This window comes from Parasteatoda tepidariorum, chromosome 2 (genome assembly GCF_982258835.1).
Source record: "Parasteatoda tepidariorum strain Cologne lab strain chromosome 2, Ptep-v5.0, whole genome shotgun sequence".
Taxonomy (NCBI): Eukaryota; Metazoa; Arthropoda; class Arachnida; order Araneae; family Theridiidae; genus Parasteatoda; species Parasteatoda tepidariorum.
In genome coordinates, this window is record NC_141756.1 from 83,534,580 (window position 1) to 83,554,482 (window position 19,903).

Genomic DNA, 19,903 nt, shown 5'->3' on the forward strand with positions numbered 1-19,903 from the left:
ATATTAAAATCAATCAAAAAGGTATTATTTAAGTAAAAATATATATTTTTAATTAATTCCATTCTATGGCTAACTTTATCCTGTCGTTTTCTGCGCGCGCAGCTCACAAAGTTTACTCTCATCCAAACGCTCCAAAAGAATTATAACTTAAATAAAATATAAATAAATACATAATACTTTTTTTCATCATTAAGTAATTTAATTTTTTTTAACAGCAAACAATGCCAAAACGACGTAGAGGGGCTTCTTTGGGCCGTAAAACATGTCAAGCTACATTCATGCAGAATGCAAGAGCCGAGAGAAACGCAGAACAAATCCAGCAAGACAATACTGATGCACGTGAGAGCATGGCACGATTGCATCAAGTAGAATCAGAAGATGCACGAGCTGACCGAAATGAAGAAAGAAGATTGGAACAAAGACGATCGCGCCGACTCACATTTAACAGACTAAGAGTAAATGAACAACAACGCCAACAGGCACATCGATCTTTTAACTCTCAGTCTTTCCTGCGCCTAGCATTCGAGTATGAGCCTAATGTTGAATATTATGCTCATTCAAAAGTCATAATTGGTGCTATGGACAAGGAATGCCTGCATTGCAATGCTCTTAAGTTCAAAAATGAGCCAGCCGGGATGTGTTGCTCATCAGGAAAGGTACAACTACATGTAATTGATACACCACCTGAACCATTAAAGGGTTTACTGTTTGGCACGAATCCAGATTCAAATGTGTTCCTGAAATCAATTCGGACATTCAATTCCTGTTTCCAAATGACATCATTCGGAGCAACAGAAATAGTTAAAAATAATACGGTATATGGTCAACAATTCAATTCAACATTTAAAGTCAAAGGTCAAATTTATCACAAAGTGGGCTCATTGCTGCCAATGCCAAACGAAGCGCATAAATTTTTGCAAATCTATTTCATGGGCGGCAAAGATGCGCGCGTAGACGCACGTTGTGAATACAATCACCTCAATTCATTTTTTGCCAAACGCATCGTTGGTGAGCTGGACGCTCTATTGAATGAGCACAATGAATTATTGAAAATATTCAAATCACACTTGCCTAAATTACAAAGTGATCATCACGCTATTGTCATCAGCCCTGATAAAACACCTGTTGGAGAGCATATTCGTAGATTCAATGCACCTGTTGTTGACGACGTTGCTGGAATCATGGTTGGCGATCGAACAACTGCACGACAAATCGTGATTCGTAGAAGAAATAATAATCTCCAGTTCATTGCTGAAACACACCGTTCATATGACGCTCTCCAATATCCGCTAATTTTTTGGAAGGGACAAGATGGATATTGCGTAAATATTAAACAACGTGATCCCGCAACAGGTACTTCATTCATTGTGGACTTGAACATTACTCATTTAACAAAGAACTTAATTAATTTCAATTTATCAAACTAAACTAATGTTAATTAATTTCAATTATATTTATTAATGATTTATAATTATTCATGAATTATTTATAATTGTATTTTTATTATTTATTTATAATTATATTTTTATTATTTATTTATAATTATATTTATTAGTATATATTATTACAGGAGCCGAAACAAACAAGAATGTTAGTGCGAAGGATTATTATGCGTATCAGTTGATGAATAGACGCGGTCAGGACAACATAATTCTACGATATCGTGAGCTTTGTCAACAATTCATGGTCGACATGTACGTGAAGATAGAGAGTGAACGACTACGATACTTGCGATATAATCAACAACAGCTGCGTGCTGAAGAATACATTCACTTGCGAGACGCTATTGTCAGCAGCGCCGATGCCGCCGAAATTGGTAACTCGGTCATTCTACCATCATCGTATATAGGCAGTCCACGTCATATGCAAGAATATATCCAGGATGCTCTGGCTTACGTGCGCGAGTACGGACGACCGTGTTTGTTTATCACGTTCACGTGTAATCCTAAATGGCCAGAGATTACATCATTGCTTTTTCCCGGCCAAAATGCAATACATCGTCATGACATTACAGCACGTGTATTCAGACAAAAGTTAAAGTCTTTAATAAGTTTCATTACGAAATTACAAGTATTTGGTCCTACACGTTGCTGGATGTATTCGGTTGAATGGCAAAAGAGAGGATTACCTCATGCGCACATTTTGATTTGGTTAATCAACAAAATACGTCCTGAAGAAATCGATAGTGTAATTTCTGCGGAAATTCCAAATCCGTCTACTGATCAATTGCTGTTTGATATTGTTACAGTTAACATGATTCATGGCACATGCGGCAATTTTAATCGTTTATCGCCGTGTATGGCAAATGGAAAATGTACCAAAGGGTTTCCTAAAAATTTCACTAACGATACGATCACAAATGTTGACGGATATCCAATATATCGTCGAAGAAATTCCGATAATGGCGGACAATCGTTTATTAAAAATATCAGCAACATCGACATTGACATTGACAATCGTTGGGTGGTGCCTTATTCACCTCTACTGAGCAAAACATTCCAAGCTCATATTAATGTAGAGTTTTGTAGTTCAGTGAAGAGCATCAAATATATTTGCAAGTATGTGAATAAAGGCAGTGATATGGCAGTATTTCGAGTTGAAAATACCAATGTGACTGCCCCTCCAGTGAATAACAACGATGAAATAACGCTGTACCAAATTGGCCGGTACATCAGCTCCAATGAAGCAGTTTGGCGTATCTTTGGTTTCCCAATTCATGAACGGGATCCAACCGTTATTCATTTAGCCGTCCATCTTGAAAACGGTCAGCGCGTATATTTCACGAACGAGACAGCGATTGACAGAGCTATAAATCCACCAAGAACTACACTCACCGAATTTTTTGAATTGTGTAAACGTGCTGATGCTTTTGGTGCTTTTGCACGGACATTACTTTACTCAGAAGTACCACACTATTTCATATGGTCTCAAACAAAAAAATGGATACCCCGCAAGCAAGGCACACCGGTTGAAGCATGTCCCGGTTTATTTAAATCAAACGCCTTGGGGAGAGTATTTACAGTCAATCCAAGGCAGACTGAGTGCTTTTATCTTCGACTGTTGTTGGTTAATGTCACCGGCTCATTGTCATTTCGCGATATACGTAAAGTCGATGGGCATCAGCATCCAACGTATAAAGATGCATGCCTTGCACTCGGCTTGCTGGAAGATGACAACCAGTGGGAATGTATGCTTGCTGAAGCAGCATTGAACTGTACTGCTAAGCAAATTCGTGTACTATTCGCTATAGTATTAACTACATGTTTCCCGGGCAGAATAGAAACTTTATGGGATAATCACAAAGATTCGATGACTGATGATATACTGTATCACCATCGCACACGTTGTAACGATCTAACGATAGCATTCAGCGATGCTATGTACAATGAAGCACTGATTGCTATTGAGGATCTTTGCATTACTATTGCCAACTTGCCTCTCAGTCATTTCGGTATGCTTTCGCCAAATCGAAGTGCATCTGATTTTTTAAACAATGACATGAATCGTGAACTTCATTACAATACAGTAGAAATGGCAGCTATTGTGACTCGCAATGTTCCACTGATGAATGAGGAACAAAGGAACATATATGACCGCATTATGCTCGCAGTTTCGGCAGGTCAAGGTGGATTTTTTTTTTGGAAGCACCAGGTGGAACTGGCAAAACATTTATTATTTCGCTAATTCTCGCTGAAATACGATCAAATAATGGCATCGCGTTGGCCGTTGCATCATCTGGCATTGCGGCAACTTTATTGGATGGAGGCAGAACAGCTCATTCAGTATTTAAGCTGCCACTAAATATTCAAAACAACCCGGACGCAGCGTGCAGCATAAAAAAGCAATCGTCTATGGCCACAGTGTTGAAACACTGTAAAATTATCATCTGGGATGAATGCACAATGGCTCACAAACATTCGCTTGAGGCGTTGAATAGGACATTGAAAGATATAAAGAACAATGACAAATTATTTGGCGGCACTCTGCTACTCCTTTCAGGTGATTTCAGGCAAACACTTCCCGTCATTCCGCGTTCAACGTACGCTGATGAGATCAATGCTTGCTTGAAATCATCTCCACTGTGGTATAATGTTGAAAAAGTTCAACTAACAGTAAATATGCGAGTCCAAATGCTTCAGGATCCATCTGCTGAAACATTCTCAAAACAATTGCTAGATATCGGTGATGGAAAAGTTACCAAGGATGAGACAGGATGCATAAAATTACCGGAGGATTTCTGCACAATCATTGATTCAAAAGATGCTCTCATTAACCTTATATTTCCCGATTTACACACGCAATACATTAATCATGAGTGGCTTGCAGAAAGGGCGATTTTAGCAGCAAAAAATGTGGACGTCAACGAATTGAATCTGAAAATACAACAGTTATTGCCAGGTAACATGGTGACATACAAATCCGTTGATGCAGTTTGCGATCCTATGGAAGCTGCATAGTTTCCAACAGAGTTTTTAAATTCATTGGATTTACCAGGCATGCCACCGCATAACTTAGTACTTAAAGTTGGATCTCCTGTTATTTTGCTTCGTAATTTGAACCCACCACAGCTGTGCAACGGCACGCGATTGGTCGTTAAAAAATTAATGAACAACGTTATCGAAGTCATTATTTTAAATGGAAAATTCCGGGGTGAAAGTGTATTACTTCCACGAATCCCTATTATACCCACAGATGTGCCAATTCAATTTAAACGCATTCAATTCCCCATTAGATTGGCATTTGCAATGACTATTAATAAATCTCAAGGCCAAACAATGTCTGTTTGTGGCTTAGATTTGAGCACACCATGTTTTTCACACGGACAATTATACGTGGCATGCTCTCGAGTGGGTAAACCATCCAGTTTATTTGTGTTAGCAAAAGACGGAATGACAAAAAATATTGTACACTCCATTGCACTAAGAGATTAATATTGTTTACTAATATTTTCAGAATTAGTTGTATATATAATTTATAAAAAAAAGTTACAATAAATTTAAAAAATTATTATTTGGTGTGTTGTTATTTTCACCTTCCGTCATCGTTCACAGCGCTCCATGCCACTGCCACTCACATACCACATACGCACACACTTACAATAAATAAGATATATTTTCATACTCTAGAAATAAATCATATGGCAAAACAACGTTTGCCGGGTCAGCTAGTTTATTAAAAAAAATTTAGATCACCATTCATAATTTTCACTTAATTTCAAACTTTTTAGCTATAATATTTCCTTTTTACGCTAGACCTCTGAGCATATCAAATGAAAACTGACTTATTTCATCTCAAGATTCGTTTTTTGATTTAAAATCTCTGTTATTCAGTTTGTAAGAGTTTAGAGGACAATTTTTAGATTAAATACACTATCCTCAGTATGCTTGAAAAAAATGTTTTTTTTTATTGTTATATTTGCATGTGGAGACTTGTGTGCTCATTACAAAACACTCTTTATAAGTTCTTCTTCAGTTTAAGAAAATAGCATAAATTAAAGAAAACATTACAAAGTTGCAGTGTAGAGGTAGCTGGTTCAAATCCCACCGTGTCCTAGGTTGTATGTGTGTGCTGCCTTTCTCTATCTTGTGTCATCTGTATATCGACTTCACAGAACTTTTTAACTCCACAAACCTGCGTATGTGTGCGTAACAATAATTAAATAGATGCATCCAGGGTTACATTGGGATTTCGAACCGTTACCTTTAAGCTTCCATTTTAGGATGTTGGGACAGCAATGATGTTGTAATTTTATTTACTCTAATGTAGTATTTATTTTGTAACAGTTAGTTACTGATTTAGTTCAGGTATTTGTACATTTACAATGGCATATTTCTTATAATTTTAAATGTTGGTAGATGTTAACTTACAGCTTACATTGGAAAAAACCCCCATTGACGAAGCACAAAATTAGCAAGTGTTTACTTCATTGTTATAATCACTGATTTCTGCTTAAAATTATCTAATTTTGCAGCATTTATTACCAAACAGCATCGTAATAAAAACCATATTTTATTGCTAATTTTAAAAAAAAGTCATAACCAAAGAGATTTGTTAAAAATTACCTTGGTTTTTAGTGTTCCCGTGCAGCCAGAAACATGATAAATTTGACCATATTCTGGTTATTTCGACCATACTTTTTTTTCTCTGTTTATAATGATAAAAAGGCAAAAACAAGGTTTACGGTAAAAGCTGAAAATTGAAACTTTCTTTGTAAAGTTATTCAATCTTTAAGGAAACAAGGTTGGCGGACAAACATTTCCATTAACTTTAAAATAGGATTAATTAGTTAATCTTTCTATGCCAACCATATGAAATAAAATTCAATGCTTCTTGTAGGTTGTTTGCTACCTGGATATGAATCTCTTATATAATGATAAAAACACTGTGGAAAACAGCACTCCTTAAGATTGAAAGGGAAATTTTTTATCAATAAGGGTATAAAAATTTTATATTATTCATTCATGTTGAAGATTTCCCAACATTTTGAGAATCTGTGTAGAGATTGTGGCAGGCAAACTATTCCCTTGTAAAAATAATCACATTGCATAATAACTATCACTGTTTTTAAAAGTCTGAGTAATATTTAAAAAATATGTGTAAAATTCCGGACATTATATAAAAGTTAATAACAATGGTTGGAGAATTAACTTGAAAATCATTTCATAGTAATGAAAAAAATCTTGAAATTTTTCGTTAAAGAAGAATATAATACAGCATCTGCATGTTTATCTCATGAATCTTAATATTTTCATAGATTCATAGTTCATTTTATAGCTACTCAATCCAGATTTTTATTTTAGATTTAAACTAAAACAATTAGTCATGGGTAATTTTCGTTTGACAATTAATATTTTTTGATTTAATAATATTTAAATAATTATATAAAATTTAATACGATTGTTTTTTAATTGTCATTAAAAAACTTGTTCACATTTCTGTAAAAAGACACAATGATCAGTTAAGACTTCTGTCATAATAATATAAGCTACAAGATTAACACGACGCATAGAGACTCCGAGAAAATACTTAAAATCTCAACTTCCAAATAGATTCAAAGGAAAATAAAAGCAAAAACAATAATAAATACAATGCGTAAATCAAAACGATGAGAAATCAGCATACTTTATAAAAATTAACAAATAAACGGTAGACTGAAATACAACGAATTACTTTAATGTCATAGTACCAATCTTTAATTACGTTAAGTTTCGTTTTTTTCCAGCTCAGAGACACAAAACTACAGAAATCGGAGAGAGATGTACAGAATACAGAAATTGGTTTCAAATTAAGCTTCATAAATCTAAAATATAGCTTTATTTTTAGTTTGCTTGTAAAATTTTCTTCTCGAAAAAATTCTTAGCAATAAAACTAACTTTTTATATAAAAAAAATTATTTGGCATATAATAGTATAAATAACTTGATAAAAATGACAAGTAGATCTATCATAACTTTTAAAATCTGAATATTTCACGAAATAAATTTTATTCTTTGAATATTATATTTGCGTGTAATAGTTAAGATTTATTTTTAAGAAATATACTTATATTTCTGAGATATATATTTATAAGAAGTATATATACTTATAGAAGTATATTTATAAAAAATATATATACTTATAATTCTGAGATTCCACTAGATAAAAGTACCTTTTTTAAGAGGAAGTGTATTTTCGTCTTATTTCGACCAATTAGAGAACGTTTCACGCCTGTCATAATTCATTAATAGAGTTAGATATTAGGAATTCTAGTCCATTCTGGTGTCTCATAGTGCATCTTTTTTTTAGTTATTTAAATTTTCGTTTTTATTTGCAAGTATTTTAGTATCGTTGCCACTGGGAAAAAAAACTCATCCTTTTTTTCCTCCAGTTCTTTATTAATCTTGATCTTTCTGGAATTTTTATGTATAGATTACGCAGAAATAATTACTTTCTATTCCCTAAATAGTTTCAAACAATAGCTGGGAAACAACTGTCTAAAGCACAATCTCAAAATTTAAGATATGTTTTGTATTTTTAGGGGGGTTCTTTAGTTTTTCGTTTTTAAAACTTGAATTTTTTATTCTATAATCCTTCTTCTTATACTTAAAGTGAACATTAAAGGAAAGGCAATTACCTTTGTCTTATAATAGCTACCTGTAAAAATAAAGCTTCACACGTCACATTCAAACCTTAATCCGATTTAAGCCCGGTAGAGGTTTTTGTTTCAAAATAACTTATACTTCTAAGAAAGTAACGGTAGCTTAAGGAAAAAAGCAATTATTTCAGAACATAAATGGTAGAACACAACCTACTTATATAAATTTTAAATATTTATGTTCTGAAAGCTTTAGAAGGTACTGAAGGTAATATTTTAAGACTATACATTAAAAAAATGATAAATACAGAATTTAAGTTTTTTTTTATTATTTAAAGTACTAATTATTTGGCTCTTTTCTTACCAAAGTAAAAATGCAATAAAGGATTTCAAGGAATTTAATTCGAGTCGTTTGATGAGTATTAAATACTTTTCGATTGAAAAAATGATTAAAACAGTTCACAAAGAAAAAAATTCTGGTGAAGTTTCCAAACTTTATGGTCATGACATTTCTGGTAAAAAAAATCTATAATTCTGATTCATAAATCCAAAATAAATGCCCCCCCCCAAATAAGCGGGTAATTATGCATACTAACATTTAATACATATTTACTTTTACGTATACATTATCAGAAAACTGATTTAATGATTGAATTGAACTATTCGACGGAATGAATTGCAAAGTGTTAAATTAAATCCTATTTCAAGCCAAATTGATTATCATGTACACTGAAGAGCCAAAAAAACTGGTATACTTGCCTAATATCGTGCAGGGTACCCGCGAGCACGCAGAAGTGCCGCAGCACGACGTGGCATGGATTCGATCAATGTGTGAAGTAGTGCTGGAGATAATTGACACCATGAATCCTGCAGGGCTGACCATAAGTGGGAGTAAGAGGGGGTGGGAATATCTTCTGAACATCACGTTGCAAGGCATCCCAAATATATTCAATAATGTTCATGTCTGGGGATTTTGGTGACCAGCGGCACTCTTTTGAATTTAGACACTTCCGCTGGCCACCAAGATCCCCAGACATGAACATTATTGAATATATTTGGGATGCCTTGCAACGTGATGTTCAGAAGATATTCCCACCCCCTCTTACTCCCACTTATGGACAACCCTGCAGGATTCATGGTGTCAATTATCACTGTATGGTGGTTTCACGGTAAAAAATTCAGGATCAAATTCCGGTACATAAAGAACCGAAACTTTGGGTGCATCATGCATAAAATCCATTTTATCGTAAAATCAATTTTTAGCGTAAAATGTTATAACGGCGCTTTTTACAATACTATTTATTTAATTAGAGTGATTCTGTGATCTTACGGTAATTATTAATGTAAAAATTACGGTATATCATATTTTTTGTTCCGTAACATGTTCCGGTAAAAGTGAATTCAGAAAATGACCAGAATCTTGAGGGCCGGTACTTTTCACATTAATTTGATTCGGAATTTTTTTTTAGAGTATACTGTTAAAATATAAAATAACTTCGTAAATATATTTCGTTATTTACTACTACTACTACTACTACTACTACTACGACTCACTGGTTTAACAGTCCCTTAAGAAAGTGAACCTGTCTTAGAATAACCTCACAGTTCTGGGCTTAAGACTTAAAGTTTCTAATTTTTAACATTTTAATATCCTACTCAAAATCTTTAAGCCATTTTTCCATGGTCTTCCATGCGGTTTAGAACAGTCACGTTTTGAGTCAAAGAACTTTATTATAACTCTAAGAGTGTTGATTCGCTAATGACCCAACATATTTTACGAGGAATGTGGTCACTTCAGTCTCGTTATCTTTATATCAGCGATTATATCAATGTCTTTATACTTTTTTTAAAATCTAAAAATTGTCGAGTAACATATTCCACTATCATTGACAGGAACAAATATTTTTCTTACTACCTCTTTCTCCCAGATTAACAATCATTCTTGATTTTTTTTCCACTTATATCCAGGATTCACTTTCATATAAAATCACAGGCTTGAGGAAAATCTGACATAATAGCATTTTGTTGTTAAGTGATATAAAAGCCAGACTTGGAGGACCAATATGCTTTATTTGTCTTACTTAACTTGCTTGTTATCTCAAATGAGATATCGTTATTTTCAGTAATTTCAGAGACCAAATAGGCATATAGTTTCCCGCGTTTGAACTGTTCCTCACCAAATGCTTTACTTTGATATTAAAATTATGTTTTTCTCCGGATGTAATAAGGTATTTTGTTTTAGTTTCATGATCCTGTTGTCTCATTTTAATTGCCATTTTTCTCATCTGCCTACACTGTAAGAAATTCTGGAGATTAAATTCTGGAAAAAAATACTGGTATTCAGGTAGCCGGTATTTTTTTAAAACATGGTACTGAACAAACAATATGGTATACCGTCATTTTTTACAATAAAATTACCGTGCAATCACTGAGTCGAATAATAAAAATTATTGTAAAAAGTACGGTATAATCATTTATGATGAGCATGGATCTTACTGATGATGCACTCAAAATTTCGGTATTTTATACTGTAATTTGATCCAGAATTTTTTGTATTGTATATCTCTTACAAAAATTCCCAACTGATCTACCAATACAACCTACAAGTATGAAATTGCATTCTTCTATTATTTCTTTGTGTCCTATTATTAATTTTGCCCGTTATTAAATGTGTCTTATTATGATTTTTGGTAACATATCAAAGTTGGAAATTGTGTAGCAAATATAAAGTTAATTAGGATTTATACATTAAACATATATATGACATTATTACTTTATGCAAATGCATTCTTTGCTTTAATTAAGATGAAGCCGTCTAATAAATTCTGCGAATCAGAAATTTTAATTAACGACTTTTCATAATTAGAATTTCGTACGAACACGTACTCCATGATATTGATTCCAAGTAATATTTTTGGTTCGTGGATTTGATTCAAAATTATTATTAATATATTTAGTTGAAATGCAGAACATAACTATTTCCAAGTTAAAAACTAATTTACATTAGAATACTCTTGGCGTCATATTAAAAATAGTCCGTACTGAAAATGACTGCGTCACAGAGAAAGTATTCTTAATTATATGCTGTGAATCAGAATTTCTAATCAAAGTCTGGTCATGGCGCTAAATGAACGAGCTCCTGTTAAATAGGTAGACACAAAACAAATAGTGCCTAATTAAAATGGCGACAATCTTCCCTCCAAGATGGCGATACAGACTATTAAGATTCTTCCAATCTCGCTAACTTGTGTTTACTTCGTTAAAGAAGTTGCCTTGAATAAATTTACTCAATCGCTGATTATCTTAAAAGGAAATGCTATAAGATTTTGATATGTTTACTCAATTAGCATATATCTTTTTTGGAAAAAAAAATTCACACAAGAGTTTATTTAATTGGTTAATTCTAAATAAATAATAATTTTAATGGGAGTAATATTGTTCTACGAAAACTTTAAAGGTAAAATTAAATGAAGGAAACGTATAACAAAAGAAAAATAGTGAATTACGAAACATAAACGAGTTAAGTTTTTGCTTTCCTTTCTACTTCTTCTTTATTTTTAATTGATGAACGAGTGATACGTAACGATTCTTTGTGACCTCATCACAGCGTTTTTTTTCAAAAAGTTTCTTTGCACCTTAGTCATACACTGTAAAATATTCCGGATCACCAAAAGTACCAGCGCTTAGGGCGCCGGTACTTTTTACAGTAAAATTCATCTTTACCGGAACATGTTAAGGAATAAAAACTTGATATATCGCAATTTTTAAAGTAAGAACTACCTTAAAATCACTGACTCACTCTAATTACATAAATATTACTGTAAAAATTACGGTATAATATTTTACGGTGAAATGTATGATGCATTCAAAGTGCCAGTACTAGAGTTTTTTTACTGTGTACGCCTTGTAACAAATCTTGAAAGATGAAGATCTACAGGTCTTCAAACCCATAGTAGTTCATGTTATGGTTTTGACGACTTTGATTACCATTATTACTCATATTAATAATTTAGTTTATTTTGTTAACTTTAGTTCAATTTTTGTCTTGCATTTATAAATAGAAAGCTACGAGTTTTTTTTTTCATTTAAAAAAAAAGTATTGAATCAAGATAAAATTGTGTAAATTCGTGTTTCGTGAAACCAATAATATAAATATATAAAATTATTCACTGATTTCTTCTTCCAAGCCCTCAACAAATGATTTAGGAATCGTCGTAGTGGTGCGCAGTACAGTGCCCAAAATAAAAATAATTGAGCATACTGAATCACTTTTATCGGATTTTACACGTACTAGAACTTGATAAATCTAATAATTTCTAATAATTCTGATAATTCCAATAACTTGATAATTCGAACTAATAATTCTAGGGCCTAATCTAACTTATGCTAATTAATTTGCGCAAGCGATATTTAACTGATTAATTTTCTTAAAGTTCACCTGAATAACTTTCTTCTCTGAATAAACTTACCTTTTTTAGACGAAATTGGAATTTTTGATTTTCAAAATGAGGAAGGCAGCCGCTATCTAGAACATATATTCCCAATTCTTAAGGCATGCGAACGACTGAAAGTTCCGACCCCCTTTTGTTAATTTTCAATTTTGCATTTTTCGCTATGTCCCGAAAACCTTTCAAGCGAAAAGAAATTTCTGTACGCACTAATAAAATTCGTTTATTCAAAGGAGATGACATGTAAAACTCAATTTTTAGCAATTATTTTTCTATTAAATTACTTAAAATTTGTAAAAGTACTTGAATTGTAAGATAAACAAATTATAACATCATTTTAAAGAATAAAATTTTAAATGAAATACAAAATTTACAATATCTGAACAAAATTGATCGAATAGTTCACGATAAATCGCATTCTTCAATATACAAACGAATACTAACGAATAACTAATAATAATTAAAATTGCATTATTTTGATGAAGAACATTAGTTTTACCTTAATTTTAAACTATTCTTTTAAAAAATATTTTTTTTTTAAAATCATAGTAAAATGGTTGTCAGTTGTCAAATTACGAGTTATAATTATATATCGTAGCAAATTTAAAAATTTGCTTTTGTATAGAATAAAATCTCTTAACTCTTTTATTTAAAGATTTAATTATAATTCCTGGTGTTTAAATGAAAAATTAACTGTGTATTGACAATTTAAGCGTTACATTTTAATTGTTTAATAGATGAAATATTTTATTAGAATTTATAATACTGATTCAGTCTTTAAAAAAATTAAACAATTCTCGATTATGCAATAATACCCATATAGCAGTGTAAAGTTGATTTTAATGTCGGTAAAAACCTTTATCACGAAGCCCAACAAGATGTATAAATGGTTAGCAAACCAACCATGGACGCTTGAAACAACGTTAAATTTAACTATGATAGTTTACGTGATATGAGGTTTTCATTAAGCGTACATCAACAAACTTTTTATATCGAGATTGAATCTGCCTTTATAAAATAAGGCTAGAAAAATCTTCTGAAATTCAGGATGAATCATCATTTGCAAATACAGAGTTGAAAGCATTTTCAAATAGAGGATAAATTCCCCTTCACAAGGTTTATTTTAGATTTTATGATCATCCCTAAAACAAGGTATATTTGCTCAGGCTTTTATATACTGTCTTTAATATTTTAAAAGTTCAGGATGGCCTGATCGTAAAGTTTTTAACACAAACAAAATATTGCATTTGAGAGCTTGGGCAAAGCTAGAATAAAAAGAAAAGAAAAGAATGGTTTACAGTAAAAGCTAAAAAAATATGTTACGTTTTTTGCATGCCTTCATTCAATTTTAAAGGAAACAAGTTTGAAATACTTATATTTCTACTAAATTTAAAAAAATGATTAATTAGTCAACCTTTCTATGCGACAAAATGAAAGTCGTAAAGTTTCTTGCTATCTGAGCACTAATTTATTATTTTTTTAAAAACAAAGTTAGCATAGTCAGGTAAAAAATAAACAAGTAAATCGCTTTTAGCAACTTTTTTCTCTCAAAATTAATGAAATAAATTTTTAGTTAAAATTGATACTCATCATATTTTTATTTTATTTCATAAGCAATAATTTGAATAAATTTTCTTGATGTCACGATAAAAGATTTTCTAATATTTAAAAGTGCCGTTATCCTTTTTAACTTTAGAATTTGTAGCAATCAATCTTTCTCTTTCGTAACAATCGAAAAAGTATAATGAAATATTGTTCTATGACTACTTACTTGGAGAATTTGTTTTAAGTCAATACTGTATTTTTTTTAACTTTTCCTAAATGAATAAACAAAGCATATTGATGGAACTGAAAATAGATTATTTTTTTTAAAAAAGTTTTTTTTTTGTCGAAAAAAATGCTTTTTCTTTCCATCAGTAATCATTCTTTGAAAGCAGTTCATATATCTTTTTAACAAATGACTTACATAGAGCAAAAGATAAATGTTATTTTAAATTGTGTAAGTAGGGTCTGCTTGTTGAAAAACGATGAATTGATTTTAACTTAGTTGATTGTATTTAATACAAAAATTCTGAATTCTTCTATTTTACGAAATGTTCGCTAGAGAATAATATATATTATATATTTATGTAGTCTAATAAATAATAATTTCAACAAACAAGTTCGATATTTCTTGTTTTTTTCTTATGTTTTTCTCTTTCTTTAGTTTTCTGAATGTGATTATCATTGTTTTGTTTTTATTGTATCTGTGAAACCTACTTTTTAACAAAAACTTTAAACATATAAATTAAAGGTAATTATTACATAACATTCTGCATAATTCTAAAAATGTAACTGGCGGCACACACGTGATCCAGGTAGAAGAAAACCTTTCAGCAAGACAGCAAACACTGCAGATTATACCACAGCACCTGCAGATTCATTTTGCCTTTTGAAAAAAAAGATTTTATTTTAGTATTATTGTCTATAGATTATAATTGTCTGTAAATCTTTCTTTTTTCAGAATAGATACCTTTTCTTCAAATTCCTTATTGTGTTTAAGAGGCACAATTGGGAATCCTTTTTCTGATTTTTAATCACTACCCCACCTTTTAAAATTACTCTAAATTTGTTTTTTTTTTAAATCAAATTTATAGCGCTAAAAAAACAAAATATGGCATTGGAAAAAGAAAAAGTGTCACTTAAAGTAGAAATTTTTTTTTTTGAAAAACCCTCATAACTGTAACTTACATTGTACTATAAGGTAATGACATTTCTGACCCCCCCCCATTTGGTTGATAAAACTAAAATATACGTTATTTAAACCATTCAAACGATATACTGCATAATGTTATACTTGTTGGGTAACGCCTTAAATCCTACTACCATGCACGTGACTTAAGATAAAAATACGACTATATAGCACTTATGTATGCTTTGAAGGTCACTTAACTGCTAAAAACTGTTATGAAATCAAATGAAATATTAAAAAAACAATATTCTTCATATACCATGAGTAAAAGTTTATTGAAAATATGCTTCTGTGATTTTCACGGTCACTTAACATTGACTTCATTCGATTACTTGATATATTTGTTTTTGAATACTGATCTAAATCAATACTATTCAAAGCCATGCACTATATTTCCTTCTTTTAATCACCAAGTTTAATTTTGTGAAAAGAATACATTTTAAGCACCAATCTTATCATTTCAATTTGACACCGAGAAAGAGTATGGTCAAAACTACCAGAATATGGTAAAATTTACAGTGTTTCTGGCTCTGGGGGAACATCATACGTAATATCATACTGGGGTAATAGTATCGGTAAAATTAACAATAAATACAGTTTCACAATATGTGAGATGAATGTTTGTAAATTTGGTAATTTTACCATGGTCGGCCTTCTGAGCCCAAGTCTGCGGGTTCGATCCCCGACCCAGACACCGGATTTTCGGGATGCAGAAAATCCTCAGCTGCCAGGTCGTATGATTATGCGGCATGTAAAAGATCCCTGGATTGCCTTATTGGCTCTTGGTATTTCCGGCGAAATTAAATTCCTAGAGCACTCTTGCATCCAAATAGATATTCGGTGCTGCCATCTAGTGTGGCAGAATCCAGACGTCCAAATTAACATAGCCAACGGTATCTCACCCATTGTGGTGGTCCTGAAAGAGTGGATACCACTTCTAGAGAATGCACTAGTTCTGCTCATCGGGAAGACTGATTGTGCAGCTCATTGGGAAAAAAAGAAGAAAAAACCTTAGAGCATGACATAAAAATCATTTTTCTGTAAAACTTACTTTTCAGTTTCCTAATATTTACTAAATGTATGGTAATAAGAACTATACTAATGCAAAAAATAACCTGAATAAAGCACATATGAAAGTACATATATGGGCTTTATTCACGACGTTTTTTGCTTCAGTCTACTCAGAATTAGAATCCTTTCCTTTGTTGAATAAGAACGATAGTTTTAGACTCAGAATTTCCGATAAACCTTTACCATACGAAAGGAACGGATTTTTTTTACCAGAAATGTCATCAACATACAATACTGCAATTGTACCAGAATTGCGAAGATATTAAAATACACTTTTAGAAGTGCTACTCCGTGAGGAAAATAAAACACGTTTTTGGAAATGCTACTCCGTTTACTCCGTGAAGAAAATAAACACTTTTTTAGAAGTGCTACTCGGTGAAGAAAATAGTAAACACTTTTATAAGTGCTACTCCGTTTACTCAGTGAAGAAAATAAAACGCTTTTTCGAAGTGCTACTTCGTGAAAAAAATAAAACACACTTTCAGAAGTGCTACACCATGTACTCCATGAAGAAAATAAAACACACTTTTAGAACTGCTACTCCATGCATTTCGTGAAGAAAATAAAACGCACTTTTAGACGTGCTACTCCGTTTACTCCATGAAGAAAATAAAACACTTTTTTAGAAGTGCTACTCCATGTACTCCATGAAGAAAAAAAAACAATATTTTTTGAAGTAAAACTCTATGTATTCCGTGAAGAAAATAAACACACTTTTAGAAATGCTACTCCATGTACTCCGTGCAGAAAATAAAACACTTTTTTAGAAGTTCTACTCCGTGAAGAAAATAATAAACACTTTTAGAAGTGCTACTCCATTTACTCAGTGAAGGAAATAAAATGCTTGTTTAGAAGTGCTACTCCATGAAGAAAATAGAACACAATTTTCAGAAGTGCTACTCAATGTATTTCGTGAAGAAAATAAAACACACTCTTAGAACTGCTACTCCGTGTACTCCGTGAAGAAAACAAAACGCACTTTTAGACGTGCTGCTCCGCTTACTCCGTGAAGAAAATAAAACACTTTTTTAGAAGTGCTACTACCAAAGATTTCGTTCTCCTTCTAAAACTTAGCTATTACTTTATAAACTTTGAAAAAAAATAATTTCCTTGCTGAAAAATAAAATTCTCCGAGAATTTGTTAAATTCAAATGCTTCAAACAATTTTTTTTCAAAATAAATTTCAAACGATTCAAGAGAATAATATATATAATTCTATTGATTTAAAGATATTTTAATGCCAACATTCCTCTTAATCTTCGAAGTAGTTTTGAAACTTAAGTTTTTTCTGTTATAGTCTGTTATTATCCTATATCAGTTAAGTTAAAAAATGCTTGTTGACATAGCTTTTTAATCTATAACAAGATCAACATTTTGTTTGAAAAGTATGTTGCAAAAATATATTCAAATTTCGAATTCAAGAAACTGCGTCAAAACTGAATTTCTTATTCATCTTTAAATTATTTAAGAAGAAAAATTTTTAAGTTTCTTTTTATTTGTTTATTCATGTTCTTTTTATTTGTTTATTCATGAAGTTTTACCAAATGAATTAAAGCTCTGTGTATTCAGTAAATTAAGTTTAATAGGGTTATTTACGCGTTAAAGATTATTTATTCCTGTTAAAGTGATTTGTTTTTGAATTTTTATTAAAAGTCACATACCTTTAATTGAAAACCAAAATATCTGTGAAATAATTGCTTTAGAGCAACAGTTTTAAAAACTTAATAACAATACAAAAGCAAAATAACTGTTGTTTCTATTGGTCCGGTTAATTCACTGGGCCACCTTTATTATATTGTACTTGTTATCGGGGGCTCCCTGTTAATTCTTTAATGACTTTATGAAGTTTGAAAATTGCCATTTTGATAGTTAGTTGATCTGCGTGCAAGCACATTTCCTGCACAAGGAAGTACTTTTTTAATGTCAAACAATCGTGGATAACATAGTACGTTAATAAGATTATTAGTTGTTACTAATAATACAGAAAACTGAGTTAAATCAATTTTATTTAGGAGAAGATGCTGTGATGCTCCTTTGTTTGACCATCTTCATTATTTTGCAGTTACTGATAGAAGGGTCTCCTATTGATTGTTTAGTATAGGTACTTGTTGAAATTTCAAAATTGTCCCCTTGACCATGAGTTGATCCACGTTCAAGCAAAGTCCTTATGCAAGAAATTACGAATTTCATATTTTTCTTATAATTCTTCATTGTAAACAAGTAATGAATACCAGTGAACGCTAATAGCGTTTTGGTGTTTACCAATAAAATTCTGAAATTTATTAAATTTACTTTATTTTAGTAATATCAATGGATGTTTACTTTGTATTTACTTAATTAGCGGCTATGCTAAATACCGACTGCTTGTTGCCTTTAATAGGCCAATCTGAATAGTTATGAATGGACTGGTGATTATACAATGAAAAACATATTTTTCAAATTTTTCGAGCTGTACACTAGATTGCTGTTGTATATGATTGATTCAAAAATTTTCAGGGGGAATTAAATCTATAGTGAGGCAATTACCAAACTTATTCCTTCTTGTTTAACACTGTACATCTTACTGTGTATTTGTGTTTTTTTCCGTAATCAGTGGTCATTTAATTTTCATTTTATAACAAGCATTGAGCAGCCAACCCAATTCTGAGTATATGATTAACAATGAGTTTACTACTTCACCGCAATTTTGATTTCAATCCATAAATTTTGAATCCAATCCAGAAGACAAATGAACTCCTAGATCAAGCGTTGGAGCAAAACAACTTTCGTAGAGGGACTCGCATTTGCGTCAGATGAAGAGGAAAACCACGAAAACCTTTCAAGTTTAACCAGGATTAAGGGGATTCCAACCCATGTTCCGTCTACCACTGAGGATATTTTTACCTCTGCACTCTAGTCGGTGCAAGCCGGGAGCAGAATTCATTTGAACCAGCCACCGCCGGGATTTGAACCTGGAATATTGGGCGGCGAATGCTCTATCCCCTTAGTCACAGTAGCTGCAGTCAGTAGTTAATTAATAACATGATCATAATTATGATAGTTTTACATTTTACTGGCTTGTATTAACGATGATGATGAAATAAAAATCTCTAACAGCCCATTCATCACTTCCTGGGTCCAAAGAAGAAAACGTATATTCTTTTAATCTAAATAATTTTAATTTTTTCCAATATTTACTTAACATTTTGTAATTATGTCTATGCCTAGTAGAAAGAAAATAATTGCAGTAACATTTGCAAAACCGAAAATTCGCCAAATTTGTCGCCAAAATCAACTGCCAAAACTAAGTATATGACTGCAAGTTTCACCCCAATGACGGCAAATTACACCTACTTACTGCTATTTCACGCAGATAGAAACAAGCTGACGTTCGATAGAAATGAAACAAAACGTAAATTTAAGCTTAAATATTTTATGTTAAGAAATGGGGATAGTTTCTGTAGAACTCAAACGCTTTTCATTGCAAAATTAATATCAATTGTATAAGAAAATAAAGGATTTAGGAATTATCGAAACTAAAGTGAGCAAAATGTTGCGTAAAATCACATTTCTAGTTGTCTTTATAATGTGAAAAGCTTTA

General features: G+C 31.8%; 1 protein-coding gene across 1 annotated transcript in view; it reads left to right on the top strand.

The window, feature by feature from the left end:
• Positions 1–221: 221 nt before the first annotated feature.
• Positions 222–19,903, top strand: part of LOC147815882 (uncharacterized) — a 39,202-nt gene continuing 19,520 nt past the window's right edge. Inside the window, exons 1-2 of the mRNA XM_087156645.1 lie at positions 222–1,353; positions 1,571–2,514. Of these exons, the coding sequence (XP_087012771.1) occupies positions 222–1,353; positions 1,571–2,514 (2,076 nt within the window). The remainder of the gene's footprint in view (positions 1,354–1,570; positions 2,515–19,903) is intronic.